This window comes from Pararge aegeria, chromosome 12 (genome assembly GCF_905163445.1).
Source record: "Pararge aegeria chromosome 12, ilParAegt1.1, whole genome shotgun sequence".
Classification (NCBI taxonomy): Eukaryota; Metazoa; Arthropoda; class Insecta; order Lepidoptera; family Nymphalidae; genus Pararge; species Pararge aegeria.
In genome coordinates this window covers 10356897-10383586 of record NC_053191.1, presented here as the reverse complement: position 1 = coordinate 10383586, position 26690 = coordinate 10356897, and the positions used below count along the sequence as shown (strand labels likewise).

At 35.2% G+C, this 26690-nt stretch overlaps 3 protein-coding genes across 3 annotated transcripts; 2 read left to right on the top strand and 1 right to left on the bottom strand.

Moving 5' to 3' along the window:
* Positions 1–2359: 2359 nt before the first annotated feature.
* LOC120627937 (egalitarian protein homolog) lies at positions 2360–6672 on the bottom strand. Its single transcript, XM_039896065.1, has one exon. It carries the CDS (start codon positions 6555–6557, stop codon positions 3990–3992), a length of 2568 nt encoding a protein of 855 aa, XP_039751999.1. The 5' UTR covers positions 6558–6672; the 3' UTR covers positions 2360–3989.
* A 1512-nt stretch (positions 6673–8184) lies between these two features.
* On the top strand, positions 8185–9985 carry LOC120628349 (vacuolar protein sorting-associated protein 29). Its single transcript, XM_039896673.1, has 4 exons — positions 8185–8373; positions 8473–8664; positions 8874–9109; positions 9683–9985. The coding sequence occupies exons 1-4, from the start codon at positions 8371–8373 to the stop codon at positions 9798–9800; spliced, it is 549 nt and encodes a 182-aa protein (XP_039752607.1). The 5' UTR covers positions 8185–8370; the 3' UTR covers positions 9801–9985.
* Positions 9986–15059: 5074 nt separating this feature from the next.
* On the top strand, positions 15060–25500 carry LOC120628089 (sarcoplasmic calcium-binding protein). Its single transcript, XM_039896304.1, has 6 exons — positions 15060–15305; positions 21211–21417; positions 22355–22516; positions 23477–23617; positions 24061–24180; positions 25204–25500. Exons 1-6 carry the CDS (start codon positions 15207–15209, stop codon positions 25312–25314), a joined length of 840 nt encoding a protein of 279 aa, XP_039752238.1. The 5' UTR covers positions 15060–15206; the 3' UTR covers positions 25315–25500.
* Positions 25501–26690: the final 1190 nt, after the last annotated feature.

Below are 26690 nucleotides of genomic sequence, written 5' to 3'. Positions count from 1 at the left end.
GGAAAAAGTGGGTACAATATATTTTCACTCGTATTTGAACTACCTCCTAAAGTGACAAAATTATAATCTTAACAAATGATAATACTTAGTTGTTGACCTCTATGTGGTACCTAATTATAGAGGTCGGTGATAATCGTCTTTTTGATCGAAGAGAGGTTACATACCTGCCTACATATTATTTTTGTTTATAAACCTTGAAAAGATAAATATCAGAAGCTTTAAATGTCATCATCATCATCATAACAACCCATTGCCGGCTCACTACACAATGAGAGTAGCCCATTACGCTGGCCCAGTGCGTATTGGACTCCCCACACTTTTGAGAACATATAGAAGAGTTAAAGAATAAATAATAATGTCGATACGAATAATTTCAAGTTTATACGCTGTTTACAATTATAACATAGTGCGCAATAGAACTTATTCAACTTATAGTCGGTAATACTTAAAGCAGGAAAATTATTTATGTAGGCGTTCTTGCACGCCCTTATTTGTCGCGGAATCAAGTTTACCTCTATATTTTCTAAAACATATCGTTGATATATATGTAGGGTTCTATTGTTGCCTAGCAATAGCAGCTACGCATGTATTAAACGTCTCATTATAATATAATCGGATTAGAGCGTGATTGAAGCCTGTTTAAGTGTATTACTGCGGGTAGGCACTTACCTACCTATATTACAGGCCACTTAATACACAAACAACAATATGATACCCTCTTTACCATTATTATTTTGAGGTTTCTAATTTGTTTTTGCTTCAGAGCATTTATTTGAGAGATATTAAGAGACCTTTCAAGTATAACTGCTTAGATAATTTTATATGACGTAAATGTTAACACATAACTTGCAAATTATTAAGTGTTCAGTAGTATTCAGCAGTGGCGTGCACTTAATACAAGCACGAAAGCACTGCCTACCCTAAAATTCATATGTAACACGCCATTGGTATTCAGGCACCTTTTTTGATCGTAATAAATAATTGGCGACCCACCTGACGGTAACTGGAAAACTATCTCCTATAAACAGAGCAACACTTCGCAGGGCATGCGAGGAACACGTCCTGCAGCGTAAATGTTAGGCTGCCAAACGTGCATCGGATTTTCCAAATTAATTCAATTAAATACATATAAGCTTTTTTTTGTTATTTAAAGACTAGCTGACAAATCGGTTATTAGCGGTTCCATTGTACTTCTAAACGTGAAAAATCTTTTAAATAAACCTAGAACCCAATATGGGGTCTAATTGTGATATAAACTATACTCTAAATATCAGAGATGGAACAAATAGAGTTTAAAAAAATTTTGCACACCCGACAATTTTATAAAATTCGATAAGTAAGGTACTTTCCAAGTTCATTAAAATACCGTGACACGTCGTGCGGTTTGCATACCTACACTACAGAACGCGCAGCGTGCCTACTGATACATAGTTTAAAATCTTCTACCTCGATAAAACAGGTATCTTACGAAAGGATTTTTGAATCTTTACGCAAACATACAGAACAAAGTGTTCTGTTTCATGATATACAGTACAGACAGTAAAGATACTACAACCACTCTTCTATAAAATAAATTATGTATATTCGACGGAGTTTTGGTGTAAAATCGTCAAACAATTTCACCTCCTCTCCCAAAGGAACTGTGCTGAATTCTGGGATACCTAATAAGATTCCTATGTCCTAACTTACCTAACTCAAATCTATAGTTTTACTGTAAGTGGAGAGATCACTGCCTCGTTAGTACATTGCTTAACATGTTCATGTGCTTTACTTGAGCGCGACGATATTAGGAACTAAAGGTCTATTCAAAAATAATATTTGTGTTGCATAGCCCATTTATAAAGGAAGGCTATAAGCTATAAAACATCACGCCAATGCCAGGACCATAGCACCAATAAAGAATGTTTCAAAATAGGGGTTTTTTTTCCTTTTTGAATTATATATGACAAAGTTGGTCCCCTTTAAACATATGACTATTGTTTAAGGTTGAATTATACCCGGACGACGTCGCGAGGGACCGCTAGTATTATATATAGTGAGAATCATTATAGAACCTACTCACGTCTCCCATTTATGGATGGAATGCTTCATGAGATCAGTTTAAATATATAATTCAATAAGGCTTTCTGTAAATTCGCTAAAATATGACTACTATTGTTAAAGACAATAAACAAGTTCAAACTGAGGGTAGGCGTGAAAGCAAAAAAGGCGAGGACGAAAAATTCACTGTCCATGGCATTAAGGACAAAGGCGATCTTATTCACATTTAGCTTCACCCTTTATTTGTACTTGCGAAATAAATTCTTTACAATCAAGGGGTAGGTAGCTAATTAAATAAGAAACCAGAAAAAGAAACAAATTACTTTAAAACTTTTTATTTAATATAAACTTAAACAATGTGCAAATTAATAAAGGGATAATTTGCTACATTTCCATTGCCGTAAATCTAGGCTTTTCTGACAATAATGTAACTTTTGTTAACATTAGATCAATAAGTAATAACAAACGGTTATTAATCTTATTGTGACTAAAAATGCTTCTTACAAATTAAAAGTTTAAGTGGCACTGAGACATTTTATATTGCAATATACAAAGTGCAATAACTTTTTTCAAAATTGTGCAATATTAAAGTGGGCACAAAAACGAAAACAATGAAAAAGTTTAAGCAAATTACTAAAATGGACGCCGAAATCATTTTTGTTTAAACTTCATCGATAAAGAACGGTCTTATTTATGTACAAAAATGGAAATAAAACTTGGGGAAGGCAATACTGATGGGTTATTATTAATACATAAAAAGCTACTGAAGCTAATAAATATAAGCAACTAGTAAATGAAGCGTATTTAAACATATCACTTAATTTGTAACATATTTATTATGTAAGTATATGTAAAACAAAAATAAACTATTCGAAAGTATTCAACATGCTTAGAAACACCTACTCATCAACCAATGTAGCTATTTTCATATATGTGTATATTTATGCTACATCGTATTATTTCATTTTTTTTGTAAAATACTACACCACAACAAATATCCTCATAAATAAATTTTATCTAAAGAATGTGTAGATATATTTCTAAATACGTATAAAAGCTACACGTCCAAATAATTAGTATATTATTATTTTACGAAGGCATCCGTCGGATATGACTCGAAGGCACAAAATTATTTTAAAAAACTACTAGTTATTGTACAAAAACATTAAATCGTAGTTAGTTCATTTAACTCGATAAAGCTAGAATAAGTTATTTTCCAAGCACCACCTCATATTATATCTCTTTGACTTTAAACCTATGTAATAATAAACACTAATGTACCTACATCTAAACATTAGTTAAATATTTGAACAATAAAAACATTTATTGTATAACTATTATTGCCATTTTGATATAGTTTCCGAGAGAGTAGCTAAAACTACCGACACATAACTGCGTCATAAAGATACTCGATCATTGTGATTTCAGTAAAAGACTATCGCATGTTAATGTTATCTTATTTACAATGCAAAAAGATCAAGACATAATCAAGGCCATAAATCTATCACATACAAGTTCGGATTGTTTCGGCAATAGCCAAATAAATAACTAACTATAAGTATACAGTAAAATTTAAACAGCAGATACTGACAATTCCAGATTAAGGAATTAAGTAGCCGTATTATGCGATTTACCGTTGCATTTATTCGAATGTACACGGGTACACGCAAGTCTCCGCTTAAATGAGCAAACGGCGCGGTGTAGGCGTTTTACAATACACTCGATTAATGCATGTCCTCACTACATAATTAATTCAATCTTGAACAAATACACCGCTATCGGATACCCGGTAAACTAGACCATAAACCCACTTTAGGATTTTACACTTTTAAACAAGTTTAAAACTTAAAAACTACGTAAAAAATAATTGATCACATACAGGAGTAGTTTCGAAAATAAACTGTGGCACTCAGTAAAATGGAAATTGCATTGATGTTGTCTGAAAGTCATCAAGACATATTGTTGATACCTAGCCTCTTGCTTAAGGGAGAGGCGTCCAGAATCCTCTCGTTTAGTTTGTCTTCCTCCCTGAAGTGAATTCTCGTAATAACAATGTCCCCCGTGCTAAGTGTTTGCGATCCAACCTCTACTTTCTTAGTTTCATTGAGATCATTGTATTTGACATCATCAAAATTTGCATTATGACATTTGCAACCACAATTTTTCCTCCCTGTATCCCCTATGTTCAAAATCTGGCTTAAATTTGACCAATCTTTGTTTTTGAGTAGAGGTAGAGTTTGTTCCATTGTCTGTGAGAATTTATCTTCAAGTTCACCACTAAGGGGCGCCACAGCTGAAAGAATAGCTTCCAAACGGTTGATCTTTTCCACTTTGTCCATATTTGTGTCTGATAATATCTCATCCATCATCTGCATTGACTCTGTTAGACTTGGAGGCTGTGTGGAGTGAGGTGAAGATATGGGATCTGAAGGGTTTGATTCTAAGCTGGCCATCTCATTTTCTTTTTCGTCCTCATCAGAATCACTGTCTTTATCTTGACCCATAGCTTCAAGTTTTTCTAATTTCTTTGAGATTTTGTGACACCCCTTGAGCTTTTCCTTCTCGTCTTCAGTTAATTCCAAATATCTCAACAATCTAATTTCCCTATTACTCAAAACAATATTTTTCGTTGACTCAGCCAACTTTAGTTTTAATTCACCCACTTCAGTGTTTATTTTTCTTTGTCTCTTTCTTAACTTTACTTCTGTAGGTTGAATATGCATAAAAACTTGTTCATTTGACAACTCCTCAAAAAGTTGTTGATTGTCAGATCTAATATTGTTTGACATATAAGCATAAATTGCTGGATTCACAAGAGAAAGTACATCAGAAGCTGCATAAATAATCATATCCTTTGTTAATGGTCTACGTGCCCAGTAGCGTTGGTCCCTACGGTAAACATTTTTCAACTGTTCCTTCATGGGATTCATGGGAGCATTGTATAGCTCACAAAGTGCATTAAGACTGAGATTTTTAACTTTGTAAACAGGAACACACTGTTGTTGCAACTGTAACACGGCGTGAGCTGCTTGTGTGTCAAAAACATTTTTCAATGTAATTTCAAATTGATTATATAAATTGACTGAATCATTTCTGCAGTCATGAATAATTTTAATAACACTTTCACTCTCTAATAGCTCCTTTATTTTTCCCTCCACTACCATACCTGGACAGGCCATGATGTCGAGAATATAAACTTCACCATTCATTGTGGCTATTTGACACAGGGTCAGTACTCCTTTTAATCCCAGATTAATACCTTCACAGTCAAATGAAACAATGCTCTTAGTGGTACGTTTATTGTTCATGATACTGTCAATAACTGTCAAACATTCTCTAACATTAGCTATGACAGTGGCACTCTGCAATACTTTGTGCCTCCAAGCCTCACCCATCATATTATTTCTAATACTTGCCATTCCATTGGTATCTTCTGAAGCACGGGCATTTAAGTGGTTATTAACTCTATCCCTTACCATATTTTCAGCTAAATTCTTTATAACAATAGAATTTATTCTTTGTTTAAGTGTTTGATTGGCTATATTTGCTTGTTGAACACGAGGAGATTCTATAGGACTGAGGATCCTGTGTGCAGGGCTCCTCATGCCATCTGATGGAATCGGACTCACCGCTATTGGAGGCACAGGGGAGACAGGTTTTTCTTCAACCACTTGCTTTGGTGGGTCAGTCTTAACTTTTGTTTTTGCATTTAAATACATTACAGGTATTTTTGGTTTGCTTATAAGTGTGACAAGATTGGATTGAACGTGAAAGCTGTCTGAAAATATTTTTAGGAAGGCGCTCAAGTCTGCCGGTGTCTTGAACATCTGATACCAGTATTCTTGAGGAAATCGAGACACAATCAAGTGAAAGAGTTGGTCCACCATAACGGGACCTTTTGCTTCAATGCACTGCGCAACATAATCTAACAATTGTTGGGCAGTATCTGTGTTTATATTAGCTACAGGCAAATTATGAAAATGCTCGGCATTACTGTGAGCATTTTCCCTTGTATGATTCTCACTGACTAGAACAACATTATCTTCGATAATTTGAAAGGTATCCGGATGCTTTAGAAGGAAATCTTTGAACTCCTTGATACGCTGTCCGGAAATGTGTCGTACCTGTGGGGATGCTTGACTACGGTGTCCTAGGAGACTTTTGATAGGCACTTCGGTTCCATCGCCGTATTGGATCATCTTGCCCGCGAAGTACTCCTTTGCTTCTTCTATGTAGTCGGTGTTTGAGGAGGCGCCAGCGCCGCTTAGGTGCCTTTGAAACGTGTTGATATCGACATAGTCCCCGTCTATGTTGAACAACGCGGGATATTGGCCCAGGAACTTCTTGAGGCCCGACTGCGACCCGCCAGCGATCTGGCGCATCTCCTTAGTGAAACCCTTGGCACCGAACTGGCAGGAAAGATCGTGCAACGTTCTCGGCTCGCCTTTATCGAGTAGGCGCTCCACGAAAAACAATAGAGTGAGATTTCTAGCGAGCTCATATTCCATTGATTCCATTTCCCCGCAGTTGGTGCCAATGTGGTCTTAAACTAAAAATTTTCTACGTATATGTGTCACCCACAACACCATGAAATTCTTCAATTCTGATGCGAGAAGAGACAATAGAGGAAAGTGACGTGCTTAGTCAAGTGTTACAACATGTAATTATAAATTCCAACGGTATAATTTTTTGTGGAAATTACTTTTAATATGTAAATTGCGTTGAAGTGTAAGACTTTGTAATAAAATGTAACAAAATATCAGTAAAATAATTGATAACTAAGAAAACATTCGTTTTATAATCTTGACTGAATATTTAATAACTTCCTCCATAATAACAGATGAAACTATTTAAAAACTTACTATTATTGTATTACTAATGCTATACGGTATAACTTTTAGTTGTAGATATATAGTATATCTACAACTATAGATGTAAGTCATTATGATACATATATAAAAAACGGCTATTTATAATAATGATTTTATGGTTTATAAATTTACCTTTATTTACGGCACATCATTAAGTATGGCAATATTTTCCTTTTTAGGAAAACAGATAATAACGTGTTTAGACACCAGACCATGGAGTATACCTCTATACTCCATGCACCAGACATAAGCTAATCTGTGTAAAGCCAGAAGGAAAAAAAGAACGTGTTTATTCAAAACATTGAGGATAAAAATTATGTGAAGTGGACATGTCAATACTGAATGCCAAAATAAATAAGGCAATCTAACAGTAATTTCAAAAAAAATTAAAAATATATTTATATAGAATGTTCGTAACATGTATTGTCAAGGTTAACCATTTTTTTCTTATTTCGTGAAATAAAGTAATATTTTGTGTACAAGAATTTGTCTTTGATTTTTGATCCATTTCCATTATTTACAAGATTTTAAAAAGAAATCGTAACACTAGATTGCTTTATTTACACACAGAAAACGTCACGCGGTTTGATGAGAACGTTTATGTTACATTTTTAAAGCCTGTTTTTAGTTAGTACAAGCTGAAAAAAATATTCAAAATATTTTTTATGGAAAGTAGTCTGATTCCCTATTTTATAATATTTTGTGGAACTAAAAATGGCACACGCGGCGGCGCGGCGCGGCGTTAAAAACTTTTGGAGGCATTATTTAGGTGAGTAATTTTGTTTCATTTTTGTACAATCTGTATTAATAGATAACAGGGCGTCCGCGTCACATTGATAAAATGCGCCTCCTTAAATTTTGTAGTTTCGTGTTTTTATGGTCGGAGTATGGTTATCTATGGTGTTGGGTCTATTATGTTTGATCTTTCAAATTATCGTTATAATCGATGTATCGTACGAATTGAAAAATTATAAGAACATCAGTTTATATAAATCGATGTTTTTCCTTGTGAGAAAATACGATGTGAAAACGAAAGAGAACGTAGGATTAAAATAGCAAATCACTAGTCCAATTATACAATACCTAAAGTTCCATAGGCTCTGACAAGATGGACATCCACTAAGCAAATCTTTTTAGGGCCCTTAGTAAATGACCTATTTATCGGGTTGTATAATCGATTTATCTTTACTCAAATCTACTTTCAAACCTTATTTCACTCTGTTAGTAATTACACACAGATTTGAGACAGTAGTTTGCATCCCTAGCTTGACACTGCTTAGTGACAGAGCTGTCAAAATTGTTTAGGTAATTTCTATGGCATTTTTTCGGCTGAAGTGGGAGTAAACATTATCGTAAACTACAATTATTATAAAATATATAATAAAATTTAATGCACTAAACAGTGCAACAATTTACTTAGTTATTCTATAGTTTAAATAAAAAAATAATCATCGACATAATGGTAAGTAAGAGCGATTATATTAATTAAGCTTTGACATTTATTCACATTTACACGGTTTCCTCTATTAGGTATTAAACGTGTATGTTATATCTTTTCCAGCTGGTTCTAGTTCTCGGCGACCTTCACATTCCACATCGCTGTAGCAGCCTCCCGCCTAAATTTAAGAAGCTTTTGCTACCGGGGCGAATCCAGCACATATTGTGCACTGGTAATCTTTGTACTAAGGAATCTTATGATTATTTGAAGACTCTTGCAAGTGACGTCCACGTAGTTAGAGGTGATTTTGATGAGGTTTGTTTTTTTTTATTTAATATCTACTACTTGTTAAATGAGGGGGGGGGGGGGGGGATTGAGTATGATCCCAGCCACATACTGCTGCTGCCAAATAAAATATCACTTGCTTCAACTATGAAGGAAAACATGGTTAGGAAATCTGCATGCCTGAGAGTCCTACAATGTGTATTTTTAGGGATATTAATGTGTCCTATTGTATTTCACAGAACTCAACATATCCTGAACAAAAAGTTATAACAGTTGGTCAATTCCGTATTGGTTTGATCCATGGTCACCAAGTGGTACCTTGGGGTGATGATGAGTCCCTGGCGCTGGTGCAGAGGCAGTTAGATGTGGACATACTTATATCCGGTCACACTCATAAATTTGAGGCATATGAGCATGAGAACAAGTTCTATATTAATCCAGGCTCTGTTACAGGTGCATACAGTCCATTATACAGGTTAGTAACACCAGTTTGTACTAGGAGGTCAGATCAAGTCAATGTTTCCCAATTAACTGGGGGTGGAGGACCATGCAGGGTAAAATAAATATGGTAGTACATCCTTATTCTTCTGACTTTGGAGCAGAGGTCATCCCCTCATTCCTGGTGCTTATAACTTCTAATTATTGAATTCTATACAAAATTAGGGCAGAAAGTTTGACTGTTTCCTGTGCCAAAGTATGGCAACTGTATTGGGTCAGTACTTCCAAATTGCATATCCAACAATATTGATTTTCCTCATCAATTAAAGTGGCTGCCAATTCATTTTCGCCAGAATGTGCATATTTTAACTGTCCTTTACAACATCCTTTATAATTCTTCTTCTCCCGTTTGTTTGTGCTACGTCTTCCACCTATGAGACCCTTGCGGTCTTGTGTGTAGAGATAAGCTTTCCTTTGTACACTTAATGTATCTTATGTTCACAATCACAATTTATGGTACATAAATAATAAATAAATAAAAATAAATAATATCAAAAACTAAACATATTTTATTTTTCAATTTAATCATTGGAGCTGTTTTCCATTTCAGAAATGCCACACCATCATTTGTTTTAATGGACATTCAGAGTTCCACAGTTGTTACGTATGTTTACAAACTGTTGGGAGATGAAGTCAAGGTAGAGAGGATTGAGTACAAGAAAGCGTAGCCCACATTTTTGTTACAATACTAGGATGCTTATTCACTATTCAGTGTAAATTGTGACTTTAAATTCCAGATAAACTTCCTAATGCTGGGCAGGTATATAGTTTTTTTACAAACATCTAATAAAAGGTTATGGGTCATCCTAGGAATCTTACTTAAGGCTTGCTTGGCAAATTACTCGGGCTGCCAGATATTTCTGGCAAGTATGGGAATTAAAAAAAAAAAATTATTGATTGAAGATTTCACTTGTGTTAAACATCTCAGTGTTATTAGAGACTAAGATCCTCATTGTACTAAACTAGAGATTGTGTCAAACTTCAAGAACTTCTACTTCAAGTGGGTATGCTTTGAATGTTTGCACAGGTTCAACAAAATTGAATATATAATTCAGCTAATGTAAGATCATTTGTCTAGTATTTAAAGTTTCCTTAAAGTTTGGCGCAATCTACATATTAATCTAGTGTTCACTAGTAAACATTTGTATACAACATGTAAATGAAAACCAAAATAATGAGGGTTTAGAGGTATATTATTTTCTGTTTCTGAAACTTATCTGTGAAACCGAAACGCTAATAGTTCGTCAGTAAACCATTGCCATAGTTTTTACTGAAAGAAATCAGATACAACCCTAACATCACATGCAAAAGTAAAATCAAGTTACTCCTGTTACTTTATTAGGTACGCAAAGCATCGCGTCGCGTTGCGTAGGTACTACACGTGTGTCGGTCTTTTATCTACAATAGGGTTGTCATAAGTAAACACTTTGAATGTTATGAATTGGGGATTGAATATTTTTGAAATGGGAGGTATTGGATGATGGTGATGGTTGGATTCTCTAGACAATATTTTTTTCAAAATTCATTTATTTTCGGTTGAAGTGTGTTAGTGCATATATAGATAACACTACTAACACTTTGTGCAGTGCCATTACATTTGCATGTAACACTGTTTACTAGTGAATACCTACAAGGCTTTATAAACCCATATTGTATTAATTCACAATATTATCCTTGTGATCTGTTAATTTTAATTTAATAATTGTATTTTAGAGCATTTTATTAATGTTTTCTTTGTATGCACCTAACATGGGTAAAAATTGCAGTTTCAAATTATGTTTGTTTTTCAATGAGTATTTACCAAACTATTTACACTCACGTATTTCTTATTACGTCAGTGACTATATATAAATTTATTACATAAATCATTAACTAAGTTTAACGAGTATGAGTTATCTATCTATATTAATAAAGAAATTTTGTTTAGATGAACTCTTTTATTTTGAATCTACTTATAAATAATATATTATCTGCAGTGTAATTAAGTTGCTAATTATAATAAAATAATCATTAAGCTTTAAATGGGCATGCTTAGAGATTAATTAGAATTATAATTATTAATAATAATAAGGGCCAGATATCTTAATTAGTTCATTGCTTAATCATAAATTTCTATTTCTATGAATACAAAGTAAAATTATCTCACGCTGATACCCGTGGCTTCGTACGCGGTTCTTTGTTTTTTCATGAATCCTGCGGGAACCGTACATTCTCCGTACATTTAGGGTATAATCTATCTCCATTTGAAAATTCAAGTCAAATTGGTTCCCTAGTTTTTGTGTGAAGGAGTAACAAACATCCATTCATCCGTCCATCTATACAGACTTTCGCATTTATAATATTAGTAGGTTTTTACTCGTTCTGGCGTAATTTTCGGGGTGACCGAGTTCGAGCCTCGGGACCTCTTAACTTTTCGGGAGTGTAATTTTTTTTTGTAATTGTAGGAATATATAATTTAAGGAATTTCAAATACTACTTGCTTTAACGTTAAAGGTCTGAGATTGTAGCCGTCTAAAATGGGAGAGGGCTAAACTGTTAGGGGTATTATTCCTATCCCTATTAATATTATAAATGTCAATGTAAGTTTGTTTGTTACGCTTTCACGCAAAAACTGCTTAACCGATCCTCATGAAACTTTGTACACATATTCTTGGAAGTGTTAGAAGTAATATAGAATTATTTTTATCCCGACATTAAGCTCGGTTCCTTTGGGAGAGAGGATGAGAGTGTTTGACGATTTTACATCATCACTCCGACAAATTATAACCCATTTAAATAATTATTTTTGTACTATAGAGGTTATGATATGTGTTTAATTTTGCCCAAACTTTGTGTAAGTAGATCTGATAAATGTGGTTGGAGATAGAGGACAGAACTCCTCAGCCAACAGTAGCAAACCCCTTATTTAAGGCTTAGCGATACTGAATACTTTATATTTTTTTTAGAAAGACAACTAAATTGAATGCCACATCAAAAAACAAAATTAAACGCAGACGAAGTCGCGGGCAACAGCTAGTAGTTATATAAACCTATGCCTACCCTTAATTGGTACCTCTACGGGACAAAGTACTGGAACGGTTCTTTGGTGCGATTTGGGCGGCATGTCTTTCTCGGTAGGGTAGTAACTAGCCACGGCCGAAGCCTCTTGCAAGACTGGACCAGAATTAATTCAGGAATTAAAAGTTCCTAAATTGCGAAATATAACTTCACTCAGATTCATAACATTTCATGAAGGCACTAAAATAGCAAAAATACTCGATCTTGATTCATCGAAGTACGTACACAATTAACTATAATCATCATAACAACTCATTACCTGCCCACTACAGTGGATGGGGTTTCCTCCCACAATGACAAGTGGTTAAGGCCGCTGACCCAGTGCGGATTGGTGGACTCCACGCACCTTTAAAAATTATAGAGAATTCAGGCAGGTTTCCCCGAGTTTTCCGTCAACGTATTTTAATTGCTTATAAACGCACCTAACTTAGAAAATTTAGAGGTGCTGGGAATCGAATTCGTAAGTAAAATCGAAGTTCTACCCACTGAGCTATCATCGCTTCGTTACATCATCATCATCAAATCAACCCATTGCCGCCATTACCGTCTCCTGCCACAATGAGAAGTGGTTAAGGCCGTAGTCCGCCACGCTGGCCCAGTGCGGATTGGTGGACTCCACACACCTTTGAGAGCATTATGGAGAACTCTCAGGCATGCAGGTTTCCTCACGATGTTTAACTTCACCGTTGAAGCAAGTGATGTGCGTGCTGGGATTCGAATTCGGCCCCCCGAAAGGTAAGTCGAGCTCCCCACCCGCTGGGCATTCACCGCTTCATCGTCACATACATATTCTTAAATAAGTTAGTTGAAAGAGAAGGAGAGTAACATAGGCTACTTGTTATCCCAGGAAAACAAACGGCTTCCACAGGATTTATAAAAAACCGTAATAAATGGGGGGAGAAGTCGGGCAAAAGCTACTAGCTTATAAAAGCACTTGAACCCATGGACGTTATAATATGACTCTTGAGCATTCAAAAATTTCGCACATAGCGCGTATGTATTTCCGCTTACGTAAATCTTTACGAAAACTTATAAACGAGTTATTATTTTAACTTACTTTACGATTTTATTTATGGTAATGAACTACTCCCTCCTTTTACTAGAGAGGTAATAAATTAGCGTAGGTACGTGTGTATAATCATGTCCCTTAATCTTTCTTATAAATAAGGAAAAAACTATTAATAAATCGTGGCACCACTATCAATAATTAAGCTGTAAGTATGTGGCTTATCAAGTCACAATATTAGTTAACCTAAGTATAAGGCAGTTAACCTAAATTGCAATTAATACAGCCATGAGGCGTACGTGAACTCGAATGCGTAGCGTGTTCTTACAGCTCTAGATCAACACCCGGTAAGTGACATTTGTCAAAAGAGTTTTCGATGCGTACAAATTATAGTCTGCCCAATCGCAGGTTTAAGCTTTATATCCTTATTTTCTATGGGGGAGAGGCCTGTGCTTAGCCGTAGAACATTAATTCGAATTATGATGTTGGTGATAAAATTGGATCTTCAGACGGTACCAAAGTTCGCATTTTGCATATGTCCTATTTTATTTTCTTTTACCTAATGGCTTCCCTTTCCATATATCTCACTTGCCTATGGTCACTGGTAGAGATTGTTTCGTCTTCATTATGCCACATGTTTCGCTACAAAAAATAAATAAAATAAAATAATAGTACAAATTGTGATAGGTAAAAAAAAAATTTGAAATCTGTACCAAACAATTATATTTCTTTCGACGGGCACAATTATATTTCTGTCCTCTTTACAATGTTTGCCATGGAAAAGGATAGCATTTTTTTATTTTCTTTTATTTTCATTCAGTTTTGTTTAAAGATTTCTGTTCTTACAACAAATTGATAGAACTTATTTAAACTTATTCAGAAAAACATCCTCTGTCGTATTACTTTATCCAGTGTAACATTAAGCCTATTTTATATTGTTTTAATAAAATTGTTTAGATATTCTTACAATCAAAAACATGCGGTCAATTGAAGATCGCGTGTTTTATGATTGGCTTATACTATTCGACTACAATTGCTTCTTTGTTCTAGTGGTTAGCATTTTCAACAACGGATCCTTGGTTCGATTCCTGGGCCAAATTATAGTGCCAGCCTGGAGTTAGGAAGAGTGCGATGCCAGCACCCGTGCGAACCCGTGAGAACACCTAAAGTCGTTAAAGCCCACCAACCTGCATTGGAGCAGCGTGGTGGATCTATTCTCTAAAACTGTCTTTCCTATGAGACAAAATACCTCTGCCCAGCAGCGGGACGTTAATAGGCTGCGGATGATGATTATACTATTCGATTACTAGATAAAATACGTAATTTTAGAAAGAGTAACAACATTTAACTTATAGGGAACCAAACACAATGTGGCTATGGACCTTTAGAGTCGAAAAAAGTGACAATGCACTTGTTAGGTTTTGTTCCGCAGCAGACGCACAGTACCCGATCTTCCTATTCACAATCATAGTCAAATACAACGTCCTCGAATTTTTATCGCTACGTAAGAACTCCATTTTTAACAAAACCTTTTTAAGAACGCTGGACCTAAAGTCGAAAGTCGTTTAGATACCGGTTGTAAAACTCGTAAATAGAAGACGCCGGTAAACAAAAACAGTTGCACATTTACCAGTTAGCGTAAAGAGCTGTCAAGTTCACATTTAAATACATTACTGTGCACCCTACTGTGGATCTTATTGCTTAGGTTTTATGGACTGTTATACTTTATTCGTTTTCGGTTTACGCATCCATCGTAATGTTCTGTTGTGCCGGTTAGAAACTAGCTCGCCCCACCCTCTGCATGCGTCCAATAAAACCGAACGCATATTCGAAATTTAAATCAGATAGTTGCTGTTCAGTTGCGCGTGTACTTGTTCCGGAAGTTGCACTCGGCGACATTTAAGAATTCCTATCTTTTTAAAATTTGGAGTAGTTATTTGTTATGAATAAATATATAAATTAATATAAGTGCTAATTAAGGTTATTTAAGTGTTAATAAAAAAGTGTCAATATGGCTATCTCTTTAATGAGATATGGACTGCGTTCAGCTGCATTTAATTTGGAGAGAACTGCGTCTCTCCTTTCAAATACCAGTGCACAGAGAATGAAGGTATGAAATAATAAATACTACAATTTAATGAAATAAAAACGAAAGGAAACAACTCTATAAAGATACCTGGGATGGTGGGACGGATAGGAATAGCCCTAATTATGTCCCTACCATGGGCACCATAGATAAAATATCGTTTTGGAGACATCTGGTGCAAAGCAATACGGCCAGTTTCATAGAAACGCTGCGTTGGTTTTGGATACGTATAGTCCATTTCCCTCGTACATAAAGAAACAAGAGAAACAAAACATTAAAAAATGGCCTTCACTACCAACCTGTAACTTAAGGGCGACTTTTATTGTTACCTGCTTTCACATTCAACATTCAATTGGGGGTTTATGATCTCTTGATCCCGAATTTGATGCAACCGTTGTTTCTCAAATATGCTATTTCAGTCTACATTTTTTTTTGGTTTCAATAATTCAATTATTGAAACAAGTTTTTTAAAAACAAGCTTTTAATGATCGTTTAATTATCAGGCCCTAAAAAACGTTAATCATCCAACTACTAGTTAAGAGCAATTAAATTAGCCCAAACTTCGGGCCTCAGTGTTAACTATCGCGGAGAACTGTAGGCCACATTTCGATTCCTATCAGTCCAGCTCCTTGGTACCATATTATAAAATACATCATTGAAATTCCCAGGGCTTTTAAAAGTGGATTACAAAATTTGAACTACGTAAGTAGATAAATATAATATTACTTCTTATATCATTGTAATCTCGGCACAGCTCTCGGGCAGTGCACGTTAAACCGGTCACTTTAGGAATTGCGAGGAGATATGGTCAATCACGTAGAGTCTTAGTTGGAGGATTTATCTCCTTCAATAAGTAGGTACTGTTGAAAATAATAGACTTTTTAATATGTAGCTTTACTTATTAGTAAAATAGATTTTATTGTAGGGGACGTTCTCAGTTTAGTAATAATTCTAAGTATTTTTATTCAAACTTTACATGTTATTAAATTTAACTTTCTCGTTATCTTTCTTTTTTGTGAACTCGACTTGATAAAAATATAAACACAGCAAACTGCCTGATAAAAGCAGAATTTGTTATAAAAATGCGGTGACCCTTGATAACCCATTATCAGCAGCAGAAGTTAAACAAAAGAACACCTTTGTATATCTTTAATTATGGATGCATCTTTAAAGTTTTCTACCAATATCAATTTAAGTTCATCTATGTATGTACGAAGTTCGTTGTCATAACTAGTATCTACGTAGGTAGGTAAGCCGAAATATTCAAAGCCTTATTGATAACATAATAGGGGATGAAACGCACGTGAAATGGCAGGTATTATTATCATAAGAACGGTATGGTAACGTTACGTCCGTTTTGTTTTTATAAAAAGCAAACAGGTAGGCGTACTTATTAAGTTATGTATTTGTTTACAACCTTGACTTACGTACCAATAAATACTACCTTGAGCAGCCAAAACAATAAGTAATAAATAAAAACATTCGTAAACATAAACATGTGACTACGTGATGTTTACCATGTTATGTAATATTGAATGTAGATTATATTATTATGAACGTGAAAACCTTATTCTGCAGTCTAGTCCGTTAATCTCCATTTTGCGAAATGAAATTTATTTCGAATACTGAGATATTTTGAGGTTTAGCTTACTATATACGATTTAGCTAGGTACCTTCCTTATATTCGATCTGTGGATAGAGTTGTATAGTGTGCATAGGTGTCTTTTCATATCACATTTGAGGGTGAAAAATCATCTAGCGTCCATTGTGCTATTAACAGAGAAACTTCCATTGTTTTGTGTAGGTATGGTTCTACTAAATATCTATAAAATCAAAAAAGTACAAGGTGTTATGACAAACCACAATCAAGTATCATGACAAACCCATCACGTTTATGTATAACACACCGGTGTAGTTCCTTCATCCACAAGAAAAATAAGTTTTTTGTTCAGGACATCAAGCGCTTTTGCACATTGAACATAGCAGAGTAAAAAGTGAAGGAGAGCTTTTACAATTTTATCAGACACTCGTGGTCCTTGACATTCCTTATAGATACTATCTACTTGTTCCTTGTTGACTTGTACAAAACTGGATACTCGGATATTGATGTTTTTATTTTTATTTTTGAACGAAGGTCATGAAAGTTACTAAAGGTTAACAGGTCAGTAAGCTTACAAATAGTAACATATTAAATCAATATCACAGGTAATCAATATGAAATAATTGTTATTTGACACCAATATCTTAACCGTCAATTTAACTTAATTGTGTATAAGTCTTTTTTTTTTTTTTTACTAAAAAATTTTATTCTTGGTTTGGCTTTTACTGTTTGTATTGATTCAAACTAGGTACGTGGTTTTATTTAAATAAAAAATAACTGCTATAGACTTATCACCATCAGATCACAGTTTAGATTGCAGTCAAGGGCTAACTTAGAACGCGCATAGCTTAGAAAATTTAGAGGTGCGTGCTGGAATTTAAGCTCAGCCCCCTAAAACTGAAGTCCTAACCACTACCGCTACCACTAGGTGAAAATCCCTCTTTGTAATAATAAAAAAAAATTACTATGTATGGCCAAGGATTACCTGTGTAATCCTCACATAGTAAGTCTTTTTTTATTTTTTTTCGCTCAATCGCTTAGCGGAGGTTTTTGTCAGTCGGCAAAAGCCTTAGCATCCCGCCAGACCAGTCTAGAAAAAAAATCAATAAATTTGAAAAATTGGAGAAATTATTCGCGTAGTTCTCTGAGCATCCGCCTTACATCCTTATTTAATATCAAAAACGCGAAAGTGTATTTGTTTGTCCTTCCTTCACGCCCTAATTAAGCAACCAATGAACTTTATTTTTGGCGTAGAGGTAGTTGAAAGAACGTAGTGTAACATAGGTTCTTTTTTATCCTAGAAAAACAAACCGTTCCCTCAATTAAGATGAAAGCTGAAGGCGGGAAAACAGTTCTAAAATAAAACTCATCTTTCAGCTGAAGAAGTTAATTTAATCCACACAAAAATGTAGTCCACATTTTGCTAGTTTCATATCCGAACTGAACTATTGGAACATAGTAAGTATATACTTAAGTCAGTAATCATTTGCCAAGATTGTAGCTACATAGCCGAGTCTACTATGATAATGAGTTCAATGACCCCGTTAACCGAGTAACGCCCGTACGTACATAACTATGCTTTTGTAGATACAGCAAATGAAACTACGTTCCACGCGGGTACCTACGTATCTAATGGTATATCTCAAGCCTTCACGGAATGGAAGCAGACTATGTACTTACTTATCAAGTTAGTTAGATTATCTATCAATGACAGGTTTTTATGTAACACCTTTAGAAATGTGTACACTAGCGGTACCCGTGACTTTTTTATAATTTTCATTCTACTACCCACCGCATCGCATCGGCTGCTGATCAGCGTGATTATCACAGAGTTGCGGTCCAGTAGGTACCTCAGCACGGCTAACATGGGCGGAGACAAATATTATATCCCCTGATAAGAAATCAAATTTACGTCTCTGCCTGCCAAAGCACGGCAACAGGGTGTGGTGGAGAAGTTCACCCTGTTTATCGCCCATGTGCGCCAATGCTCGGATAGTTGATGAAACTGGGAGAAGTTTAACATTTTGTCCTTTTCCAGGTGAGATAAAAATTCTCCTTCCCATTCTAGCTGGCAGGAGTTGAGAGTGGGAGAGTTTTGAATTGATTTGCCGATTAGATTGGTAGTATCAGAGATTACCTAATTCTAACAAATAAACTTTCACCCTCAATAAAATGTTTATTTTGGAAACGAGCAACTGTTTAGTTCATTTTTTATAATTTCAGTACAATCTGCTTTCCGAACCGGTATTAGTTAGGAATAAGAGTCAATACCAACAGATAAACCGTACGTTTCAAAAGAGGTTGTAAAGTGGATCTACTTGTTTTCGTATGTTAAATGTTTTTGAGGTAACTTTTACTTATTATAAAAAAAATCGTTGAATTCAGGTTTGTTCTAAATATAATGCCAATGTGATATCTGCCAAATGTGTTTTACACAAATCTCTAAGCAAACCTAAATTTTAAGGGGTGTAAATTAGTGCTATCTTTTTAATGGCATTAGATCCAAATGTGTCACTTACGTTTAGTTCAGATCACAACAGTAGTGAACCCAATGTGGTGGGTCCCAACTAAGGTTGGCAAGCTAACATTTATTTTCAAATTTTGGTAACAATGCGCCGGGGTCTGGTAACAATAGCTTACGGCGATGTTCTTCGGGGCACAGGTGGAAAGCTAAATGTTAAACTTAGGGCTAATATTGAAAATTTCTAGACATTTCAAAACCGCAAAAATACTTATATAAAAATTTTAGCCGGGTTGAGGGATCAAGCCAGAACCTCGTGATCTGCAGCCAAACAAGCGAATCTCTAAAGTCTGGAGCAAACAGGCAGTCACAATAGATAAATATATATTAAATAATTATAATAAAAACACTAATTTCCAAAAAAAATAAACCTACGAAAGATCAACTGTCAAAAGAGCTTCTTACGTGACACCTACTCCATAATAAGTTCTACAAGTTCATGTTAAAATCCAATGGCCGAAGTAAATATTTGCATTGACATCCAGACGGTACAGCTACTTACAGTTATTTATTTAGGGGCTCAATTCGTTCAATTGAACAACAAACGGGACTGTTTATATCGGCGCTTTAAATTGTATCAATTGCAACAATGACCCGTTTTTATCGACTTCCAACCTATGTCGTTTGGGGTCAGCCTGACTGAGGCCGAATTGTATATATATACATATATACAATTCGGCCTCATTTAACAAGTGTTTGGCAGTTTACGTAATGAAAACCTGCGTTGGTGTGGCGACCGAGTTTTTTTGTATGCATAGGTATATAAGCTAACATTCACTTCCTCGGTCAAAGGGTTTGGTTAAGAATTCAATGGTGACATTTGCGTAAGCGTTTTAAAACCATAACTTATAATATCGTCACCTACGCACATGCAGATTAGCTTGCTTTGACGAGTACGCATCACCATAATGCTATTCTAAAGTGAGTTACTTTCGTCTCTGAAACGTTGTCGTTTACTATGAACCTCATTAGGCTCACTCAGCGGATGATAGAGAGAAGGATGCGCGGTATATCTCTACGTGATCAAATCAGAAGTGAGATGATCTGCAGAAAAATTAGAGTTACCGACATAGCTCAACGAGTCATGAAGCTGAAGTGGATTGGCTAGGCACATAGCTCGATTAACTGATGAAGGTTGGATTAATTAGGTAGTAGGGACCTACAGGGAATTTCTTGATACTTAAAACAATGTCGATTTTCAGTCGCTTTTGCCAACCAATTGTTAAAAATAATTGCAGCAAATATCTTCTCGGGATATTTTTAAATTCTCGAAAAATCAGTGATTAGCATTTAGCCTACCACGATGGACGCAATAGTCGCGATTGATTCAGTGTACGTAAACTGCAATAATTTTTTTTTTCTAATTACCTAAAATGTGTTCTCCTGGAACTAAAATGGTCAGTGAACTCTTATCATAGATTCTAATTGATATGTCTGTGATCTTTTATTATTGTATTCATTCATTTCGTTTAATGCGGTTAGTGAATGTGCATGTAATGCGATAGCTTGTGACACAAACAAGTGAACGTCTATCGTATTCTTTCAAGGTAGAGAAGGAAGGACGTTGGCCCTTTGCTCATATTTATTTTTACCACTTTGTAACATATTTCGATTTAGTTAGTATTATGTTATTATGCGCACATGATGGATATGTACTATGAATATATTAGAGGAGAAAGAGTAGTAAAACAACGATCTCGTTTCAAAAATAGTCTATAGGAATTTTAACTGTTCCTAAATGTCGCAAGCAATAAGTATTTTAGATAAGTCAAGCATTGAAATCATAAGATAAAACTTTTTGTTCACAGTTCATTCACACAAAAGTGTACTGCAATGGGAAGGTCTGCTACATTCAGTACCAAGAACCGCGCGAGCTCGACCTGTTGGAGCGAGCGCTGGCTCTACGTAGGAACTACAGCAAACAGCACGGCAGACCCGAGGAGAACCGCAGGAAAAAGGCATTGGACAGCGAAAGCGATTCCGATTCTGATACAGAGTGCAAAGGATTTGATCGGGTTAGTTTGTACCCCTTATACGTGTTACATGTAATGAGGGCTGTATCTGTTTTGTTTCAGTAAAAACTTTGGAAGTAATTTACTCAAAAACTACTTATTAGGTTTTCGGTTTGACACATAAGTCTCAGAGTCAGTACATCATGCACCTCTAAAGCCAGTGAAGTATTATTTCGGTTTTCATTTAGGTACACGTTGTATAATCAAGTGTGAAACTTGCGGAAAGCCATGACAGAAATATGAGTACGGTGTATTTTCTTTAACCTTTTTATCAATCTACAAGTACTTGAAATATTTGTGAATACGTACGTTCATTTTAGATGTGAATTTCGCTTCCATACCGGAGCTTATTCAGTAGTTAAGTATGTGCGTAGACAGCGTATTTTGGAACATCTATCTGGTGTTGCGGTTAAAGAAATTATTAATTAAACCGTTCTTTATGTAGGGTAGGTTTAATATGACCTCTTTACACCTAACAGCTTAGATCGTTACCATCATAAACTGCATCATCACTTACAGCAAATGAGATTGCAGTCAAAGCCTAAATTATTGTCGAAGAAAAACGAAATCACTTTTGTTGATTACAACGTAATAAGATATTCGCTATTCGTTTTAGCAACTAAAATCTTTGTAATGCTTATAAGAACAAGACAATTCATATTGAATGTTGATGAGAAGCTGTCACTAAACGCCGCGCGTCGTGGGGTGTCCACCACACTTTCCTCTTCTCGTGCGTGTCGTACGAGGCGACTAAGAGAATATTATGAAGAATATATATATAACCAACCCGTCTGTATGCCTAGCGTTGAGAATATGGACAAACCCTCCCGCGAGAGCAGCTTTAGTCTAGCAGGGGACTCTTAAGGGCTATTAACGAATACCGATACTGCGTTACCAGCGTTTGTAATTTTTGTAATGAAAATTATCACGATTGTTACAGTCAGAATTCTGGCGTCGGAAAATGCGTACTGTGCACAACATCCTTGACGTGGACAAGGATGGTCTGATCTCATTCAACGATTTCCTGCTTTTGTCCGAGCGGTTTAAGGCGCTGGGACATCTGGACGACGAGCAGGCGAAAGAGTTCACTGCTATTATCAAGGTACTTAACTATTAAATCATAAGTTTGCACTCGACAAATATTTCTCTTTCCCAATAATTATGTCTACCATGACCTTATATCTATGAGTTGTAAATAAATATACCTAAGTAATATAGAAAAGTTGTAAGTTTAATAAAGCAGAAGTTGCCTTTTTTGTTTACTTGACCTTGATGATCTCAGAATTACTGGTCCGATTTGAAAAAATCATTTAGTGTTTGATAGCCCATTTATCGAGCAACGCTATAGGCGTATATATATAACACGACGCTAAAACCAATAGGAGCATTGCAATAGGAGCAACATTGAAGAATGTTTCAAAATCGGGGTTTTTTTCTTTTCTTTTGAGAGCTTCCGCTGCGTGCGTTGCTTTAACGGTTAAAGTTTCGATAAAATCCGTAATGACAAAGTAGTCGAAAGTTCAAAAAAAGTCTGCGACATCATATGGCTATCTTTAAGGTTGACTCACAGCTAGTAAATAAATATATTACGACAATACATACACTGCCATCTAGCCCCAAAACGTAGCTTGTGTTATGGGTACCAATATAAGTAATTTTTAAGTTTAGTCGAGATTTTTTTTTTCAAATATAATTATATCGCGGCGCGCATGCTAGCCTAATTGCATTACATATTCATGCAATAAGTTCGTTAAAAAAGTTACGGGTGCAAATCATTCAAATCAGCTTGTCTACCTATCGCATGATTCACACAAATCTGATAATTATATCTGTGATATGATTTAAAACGTGGAAACATCGACGAATTACAATTATGAGCTAAATTAATCCGCGAGAAATGGACTATTGATGCTAATATTGATGTTTTTAAAATATTTTTCGGAAAGTTCTTTAATATTAGGCAGGGAGGACATTTTATAGCATAAATAAATTTAATAAGGTTGGATTATCGGGCCAAAATGATTGAACCTTTATAACGTTGACAATAATTATTTCACTACAGTTGACCTGGGAGCAGCAATGGGGGGCAATAGATCCCTACAACTTTGTCACAGTTGAGCAGTATTTAGAAGATATGCATCACGTGCTCAATGACAAGACATTGAAAAAGAAGGCACATCAGTGGTTGCCATATTTGTTTAAGGTAAGCAGTTTAAGGAGGCGTATGCAATTTTGCTAAAATATGGGAGTTTTTCGGTAAATTAAAGAAAATAAAATCGAGCTAGAAGTATGGATTATATTTGTTGTGTGTAAATCATTGTATTTAAAACTATATAAGCGATTTTTCGTCACCTCTCTACACAAAACTAGATTTTCAGTTTTTTCTGCTTACTTATTAAATTGAAAAATCCATAACAGACAGAAAAGTTTAAAATGATATAAATTTGAAATTACAAATATAATTTCCTAGCAACTCTTAATCTTATCTCAATAGACATTTAGAAAAACTCAACACAGCGTCAACTTTATTTATTAGCATCATAAGAGAGATAGAAAGTTTAACAGTATGATTTACTTCCGGCCATAATAGCGTATACTTAATGTATAATTACTAAATACATTAATGTAATTAATATGTTTCCACAGGCGGTGGACAAAGACAAGTCCGGCTTCATCTCCGTGAACGAGTTCAAGCTGTTCTTCCAATGTCTCGGCCTCAGCAACGAACATGCAGCTGTCGCCTTCGCTGTCATCGATACTAATGGGGTTAGTTTTAAGAGTTACACTGCGCGTCAAGTTAACGTATGGCGTATGGCGAAATGGAATTGGCTCGCTTATTAATTATTAGATATTCAGAACTAACTTGAAAACTGCCTCGTTGCTCTAGTGTTGAGCATGTTCGACTGCAGATCACGAGGTCTTGGGGAGCTAATGAACATTGGGTTTTTCTAACAAAAAAATCTTAGTGCCTCGGTAAGCGGTCGGTCCTCGTCTGATCTCTGTCCGGTCGTGTCGGATATGCTATCCCATTGGACTATCAGTGTGAGGGACTGAAGAGTATACCTGTGCTTTGTGCACATTTGAGTATATTTGTGCACATTTCTCCTTTGTAGCTGGCAAATCTGTATAGAGATTGACCCCTGTGGCAGAAATCGTTTAAGAGAAACTGTTTTTTCTATCTATTTCAAATGGCTCACGAACAAAGTACTAACCTATGGTGTTTCTTCAAGTTGTGCAAAAGTTGCACGTTATTTGAGAATCTTGCTTATACCTAATTATAAAACTGAAACAAGCTTTTCAACTTCAACGCCATCGCGGTGCGTACAGTGTTACTATAGATGTATAAATATACCTCGTTAATGAAGCTTCGAAGGTAACTCAGTAGACTAGAATTCACCTTAAAATATCAGTGATTCTAGTCTAGAGAACACTGATTTTTGTTAACCCCCGATAGTTGTTATAAGTTTGAAGTGTATGTGTGGTTGTGTGTGTGTGTGTGTAAGATGAATTAGTCGGGAGTGTTTATATTTTTTTACAACTCCAACAATTTCGGTATCAGGTGAAAGGGTCTGACTAGAAGATTTTAAATTCAAGATAGCCGACACCTAAAAATGGCGAATTCATTTTTTTTTTCATTACTCCCTTAATATGTATGGCAGACAAATGACCTTGTAGAATACTGTGTACTATTATAATATTTTTGTGTCGGGGTTTTTGTATTTTTTTAATTCACAGGATAGTATTTAATTCATTTATATTAAGACTAACAACGCTGTATTATTTCCACAGGATGGAAAAGTATCGCTCAAAGAATTTGTGAAACTTGGCAAAGACTTCTTCACAACCGAAGACGAGACGCGAGTGTCCAAAATGTTTTGGGGACCATTGACTGAAGTGTGATTAAACAACAATGGCAAATTGAAGAATGTTTGTATACGCTATGACTATGAGTTGATATAATAATTATGTATAAGTGTGCTAAATAAAAGTAAAATAATTGTTTAATAATTTCTTTACGAACATAGGGCATCCATTAATTACGTTAGGTTATTCTAGCCATTTTTTCCACTCTTGTAGGATTTGGTATTAAACCATTGATTTTTAATACGTTCTGTTCTCTCTCTCTGTGTCCTGCGAAAAAAATATTACCACGTGAGCTTGAGTGAGGTTTGCCTGAAGTAATTAAAGGACGCCCCCTAAATAATCTTATTATACTTATTGTACTTTGTGCTTGATGCTTTTACTGTCAATTATATGTTGATATGGCAGCAGATACAGATTTTAACACATTTTAGTTTTTCGGGTTAGCTTTATAATGGCCTTCGCACACCTTTACGCCTGACATCTCAAAGCATAGCAATTTGAGCTTTGTTTAAAGTGACGCGTGGGCAACGAGTGGTCATACTTACACTAAAAATACAGAAAAGTCTAAATTGTACGAAGGCCAAGGAAATGTGTGAAGGCCATTTAATCGTCCGAAACAACTGATGATGATGGTGCAGGTTTGGTTATACACAGATCATAAATCTAATTGACAGGTTTAAAATAAGTGTCACTTTTACGAGATTTTTTTTTTGTTTAAGAGGATATACTGTGCACACTGCACATACTTGTATCTTTTGTTACAGTGCTCTCAAATTTTCATTTTTTCCTGCCAAAAGAGGTAGAATTACTCAATTTGCTGTGAGCAATGTTGCGAATAAGACCCATTTATAAATCGTTACATTTCCAATTTATAGTTTGGTTTACAATTATTGCAATAAATTCGACCAAATTGTTGCAAAATAAGCGTGAAATGCGCACTTAAATCAAAAAAATTGACATTGGAAAGTCAAAATGGCACATCAACAAAAGAAGATATATATATAAGAAATAATTTAAGGCCGAAAAATGTTGTTTAAACAAATAATCGGATTTTAAGCAAATCTGTTTCTTTAAATGCAAGTTCGAGTTATAATAATTTATATTTTTATTTTATGCCAACATTTCGATGTCAGTTGTTTTATATAATTTTGATTCTGAATTACCGTTACCGAATTAGCACCAATAAATAGTGGTATCGTCTTTTTACAGACGCTAAATGACATAGGATTACATTCCTATCTTATACTTAAGTTTCAATTAAGCAAGATTCCGGGTAGAATAATTTTGCTTGAGACCGTAAAGGTAGATATTACTTATTTAAGTTTTTTTAGAAATCAAACATTTGTTTGGTATTATTGAATTATTTTTGGTTAATGTTTTGCAGTGAGATGTTATTACACCTAGAACGATAG

Bases quoted from the DNA above. Each gene is read 5' to 3' on its own strand.
- LOC120627937 (XM_039896065.1), bottom strand. From the start codon at position 6,557: ATGGAATCAATGGAATATGAGCTCGCTAGAAATCTCACTCTATTGTTT.
- LOC120628089 (XM_039896304.1), top strand. From the start codon at position 15,207: ATGGCTATCTCTTTAATGAGATATGGACTGCGTTCAGCTGCATTTAAT. The intron at 15,306-21,210 runs GTATGAAATAAT...TTTTGTTCACAG, and splicing joins CCAGTGCACAGAGAATGAAG to TTCATTCACACAAAAGTGTA. The intron at 23,618-24,060 runs GTAAGCAGTTTA...ATGTTTCCACAG, and splicing joins GGTTGCCATATTTGTTTAAG to GCGGTGGACAAAGACAAGTC.
- LOC120628349 (XM_039896673.1), top strand. The intron at 8,665-8,873 runs GTTTGTTTTTTT...TGTATTTCACAG, and splicing joins TTAGAGGTGATTTTGATGAG to AACTCAACATATCCTGAACA. The intron at 9,110-9,682 runs GTTAGTAACACC...TTTCCATTTCAG, and splicing joins GCATACAGTCCATTATACAG to AAATGCCACACCATCATTTG.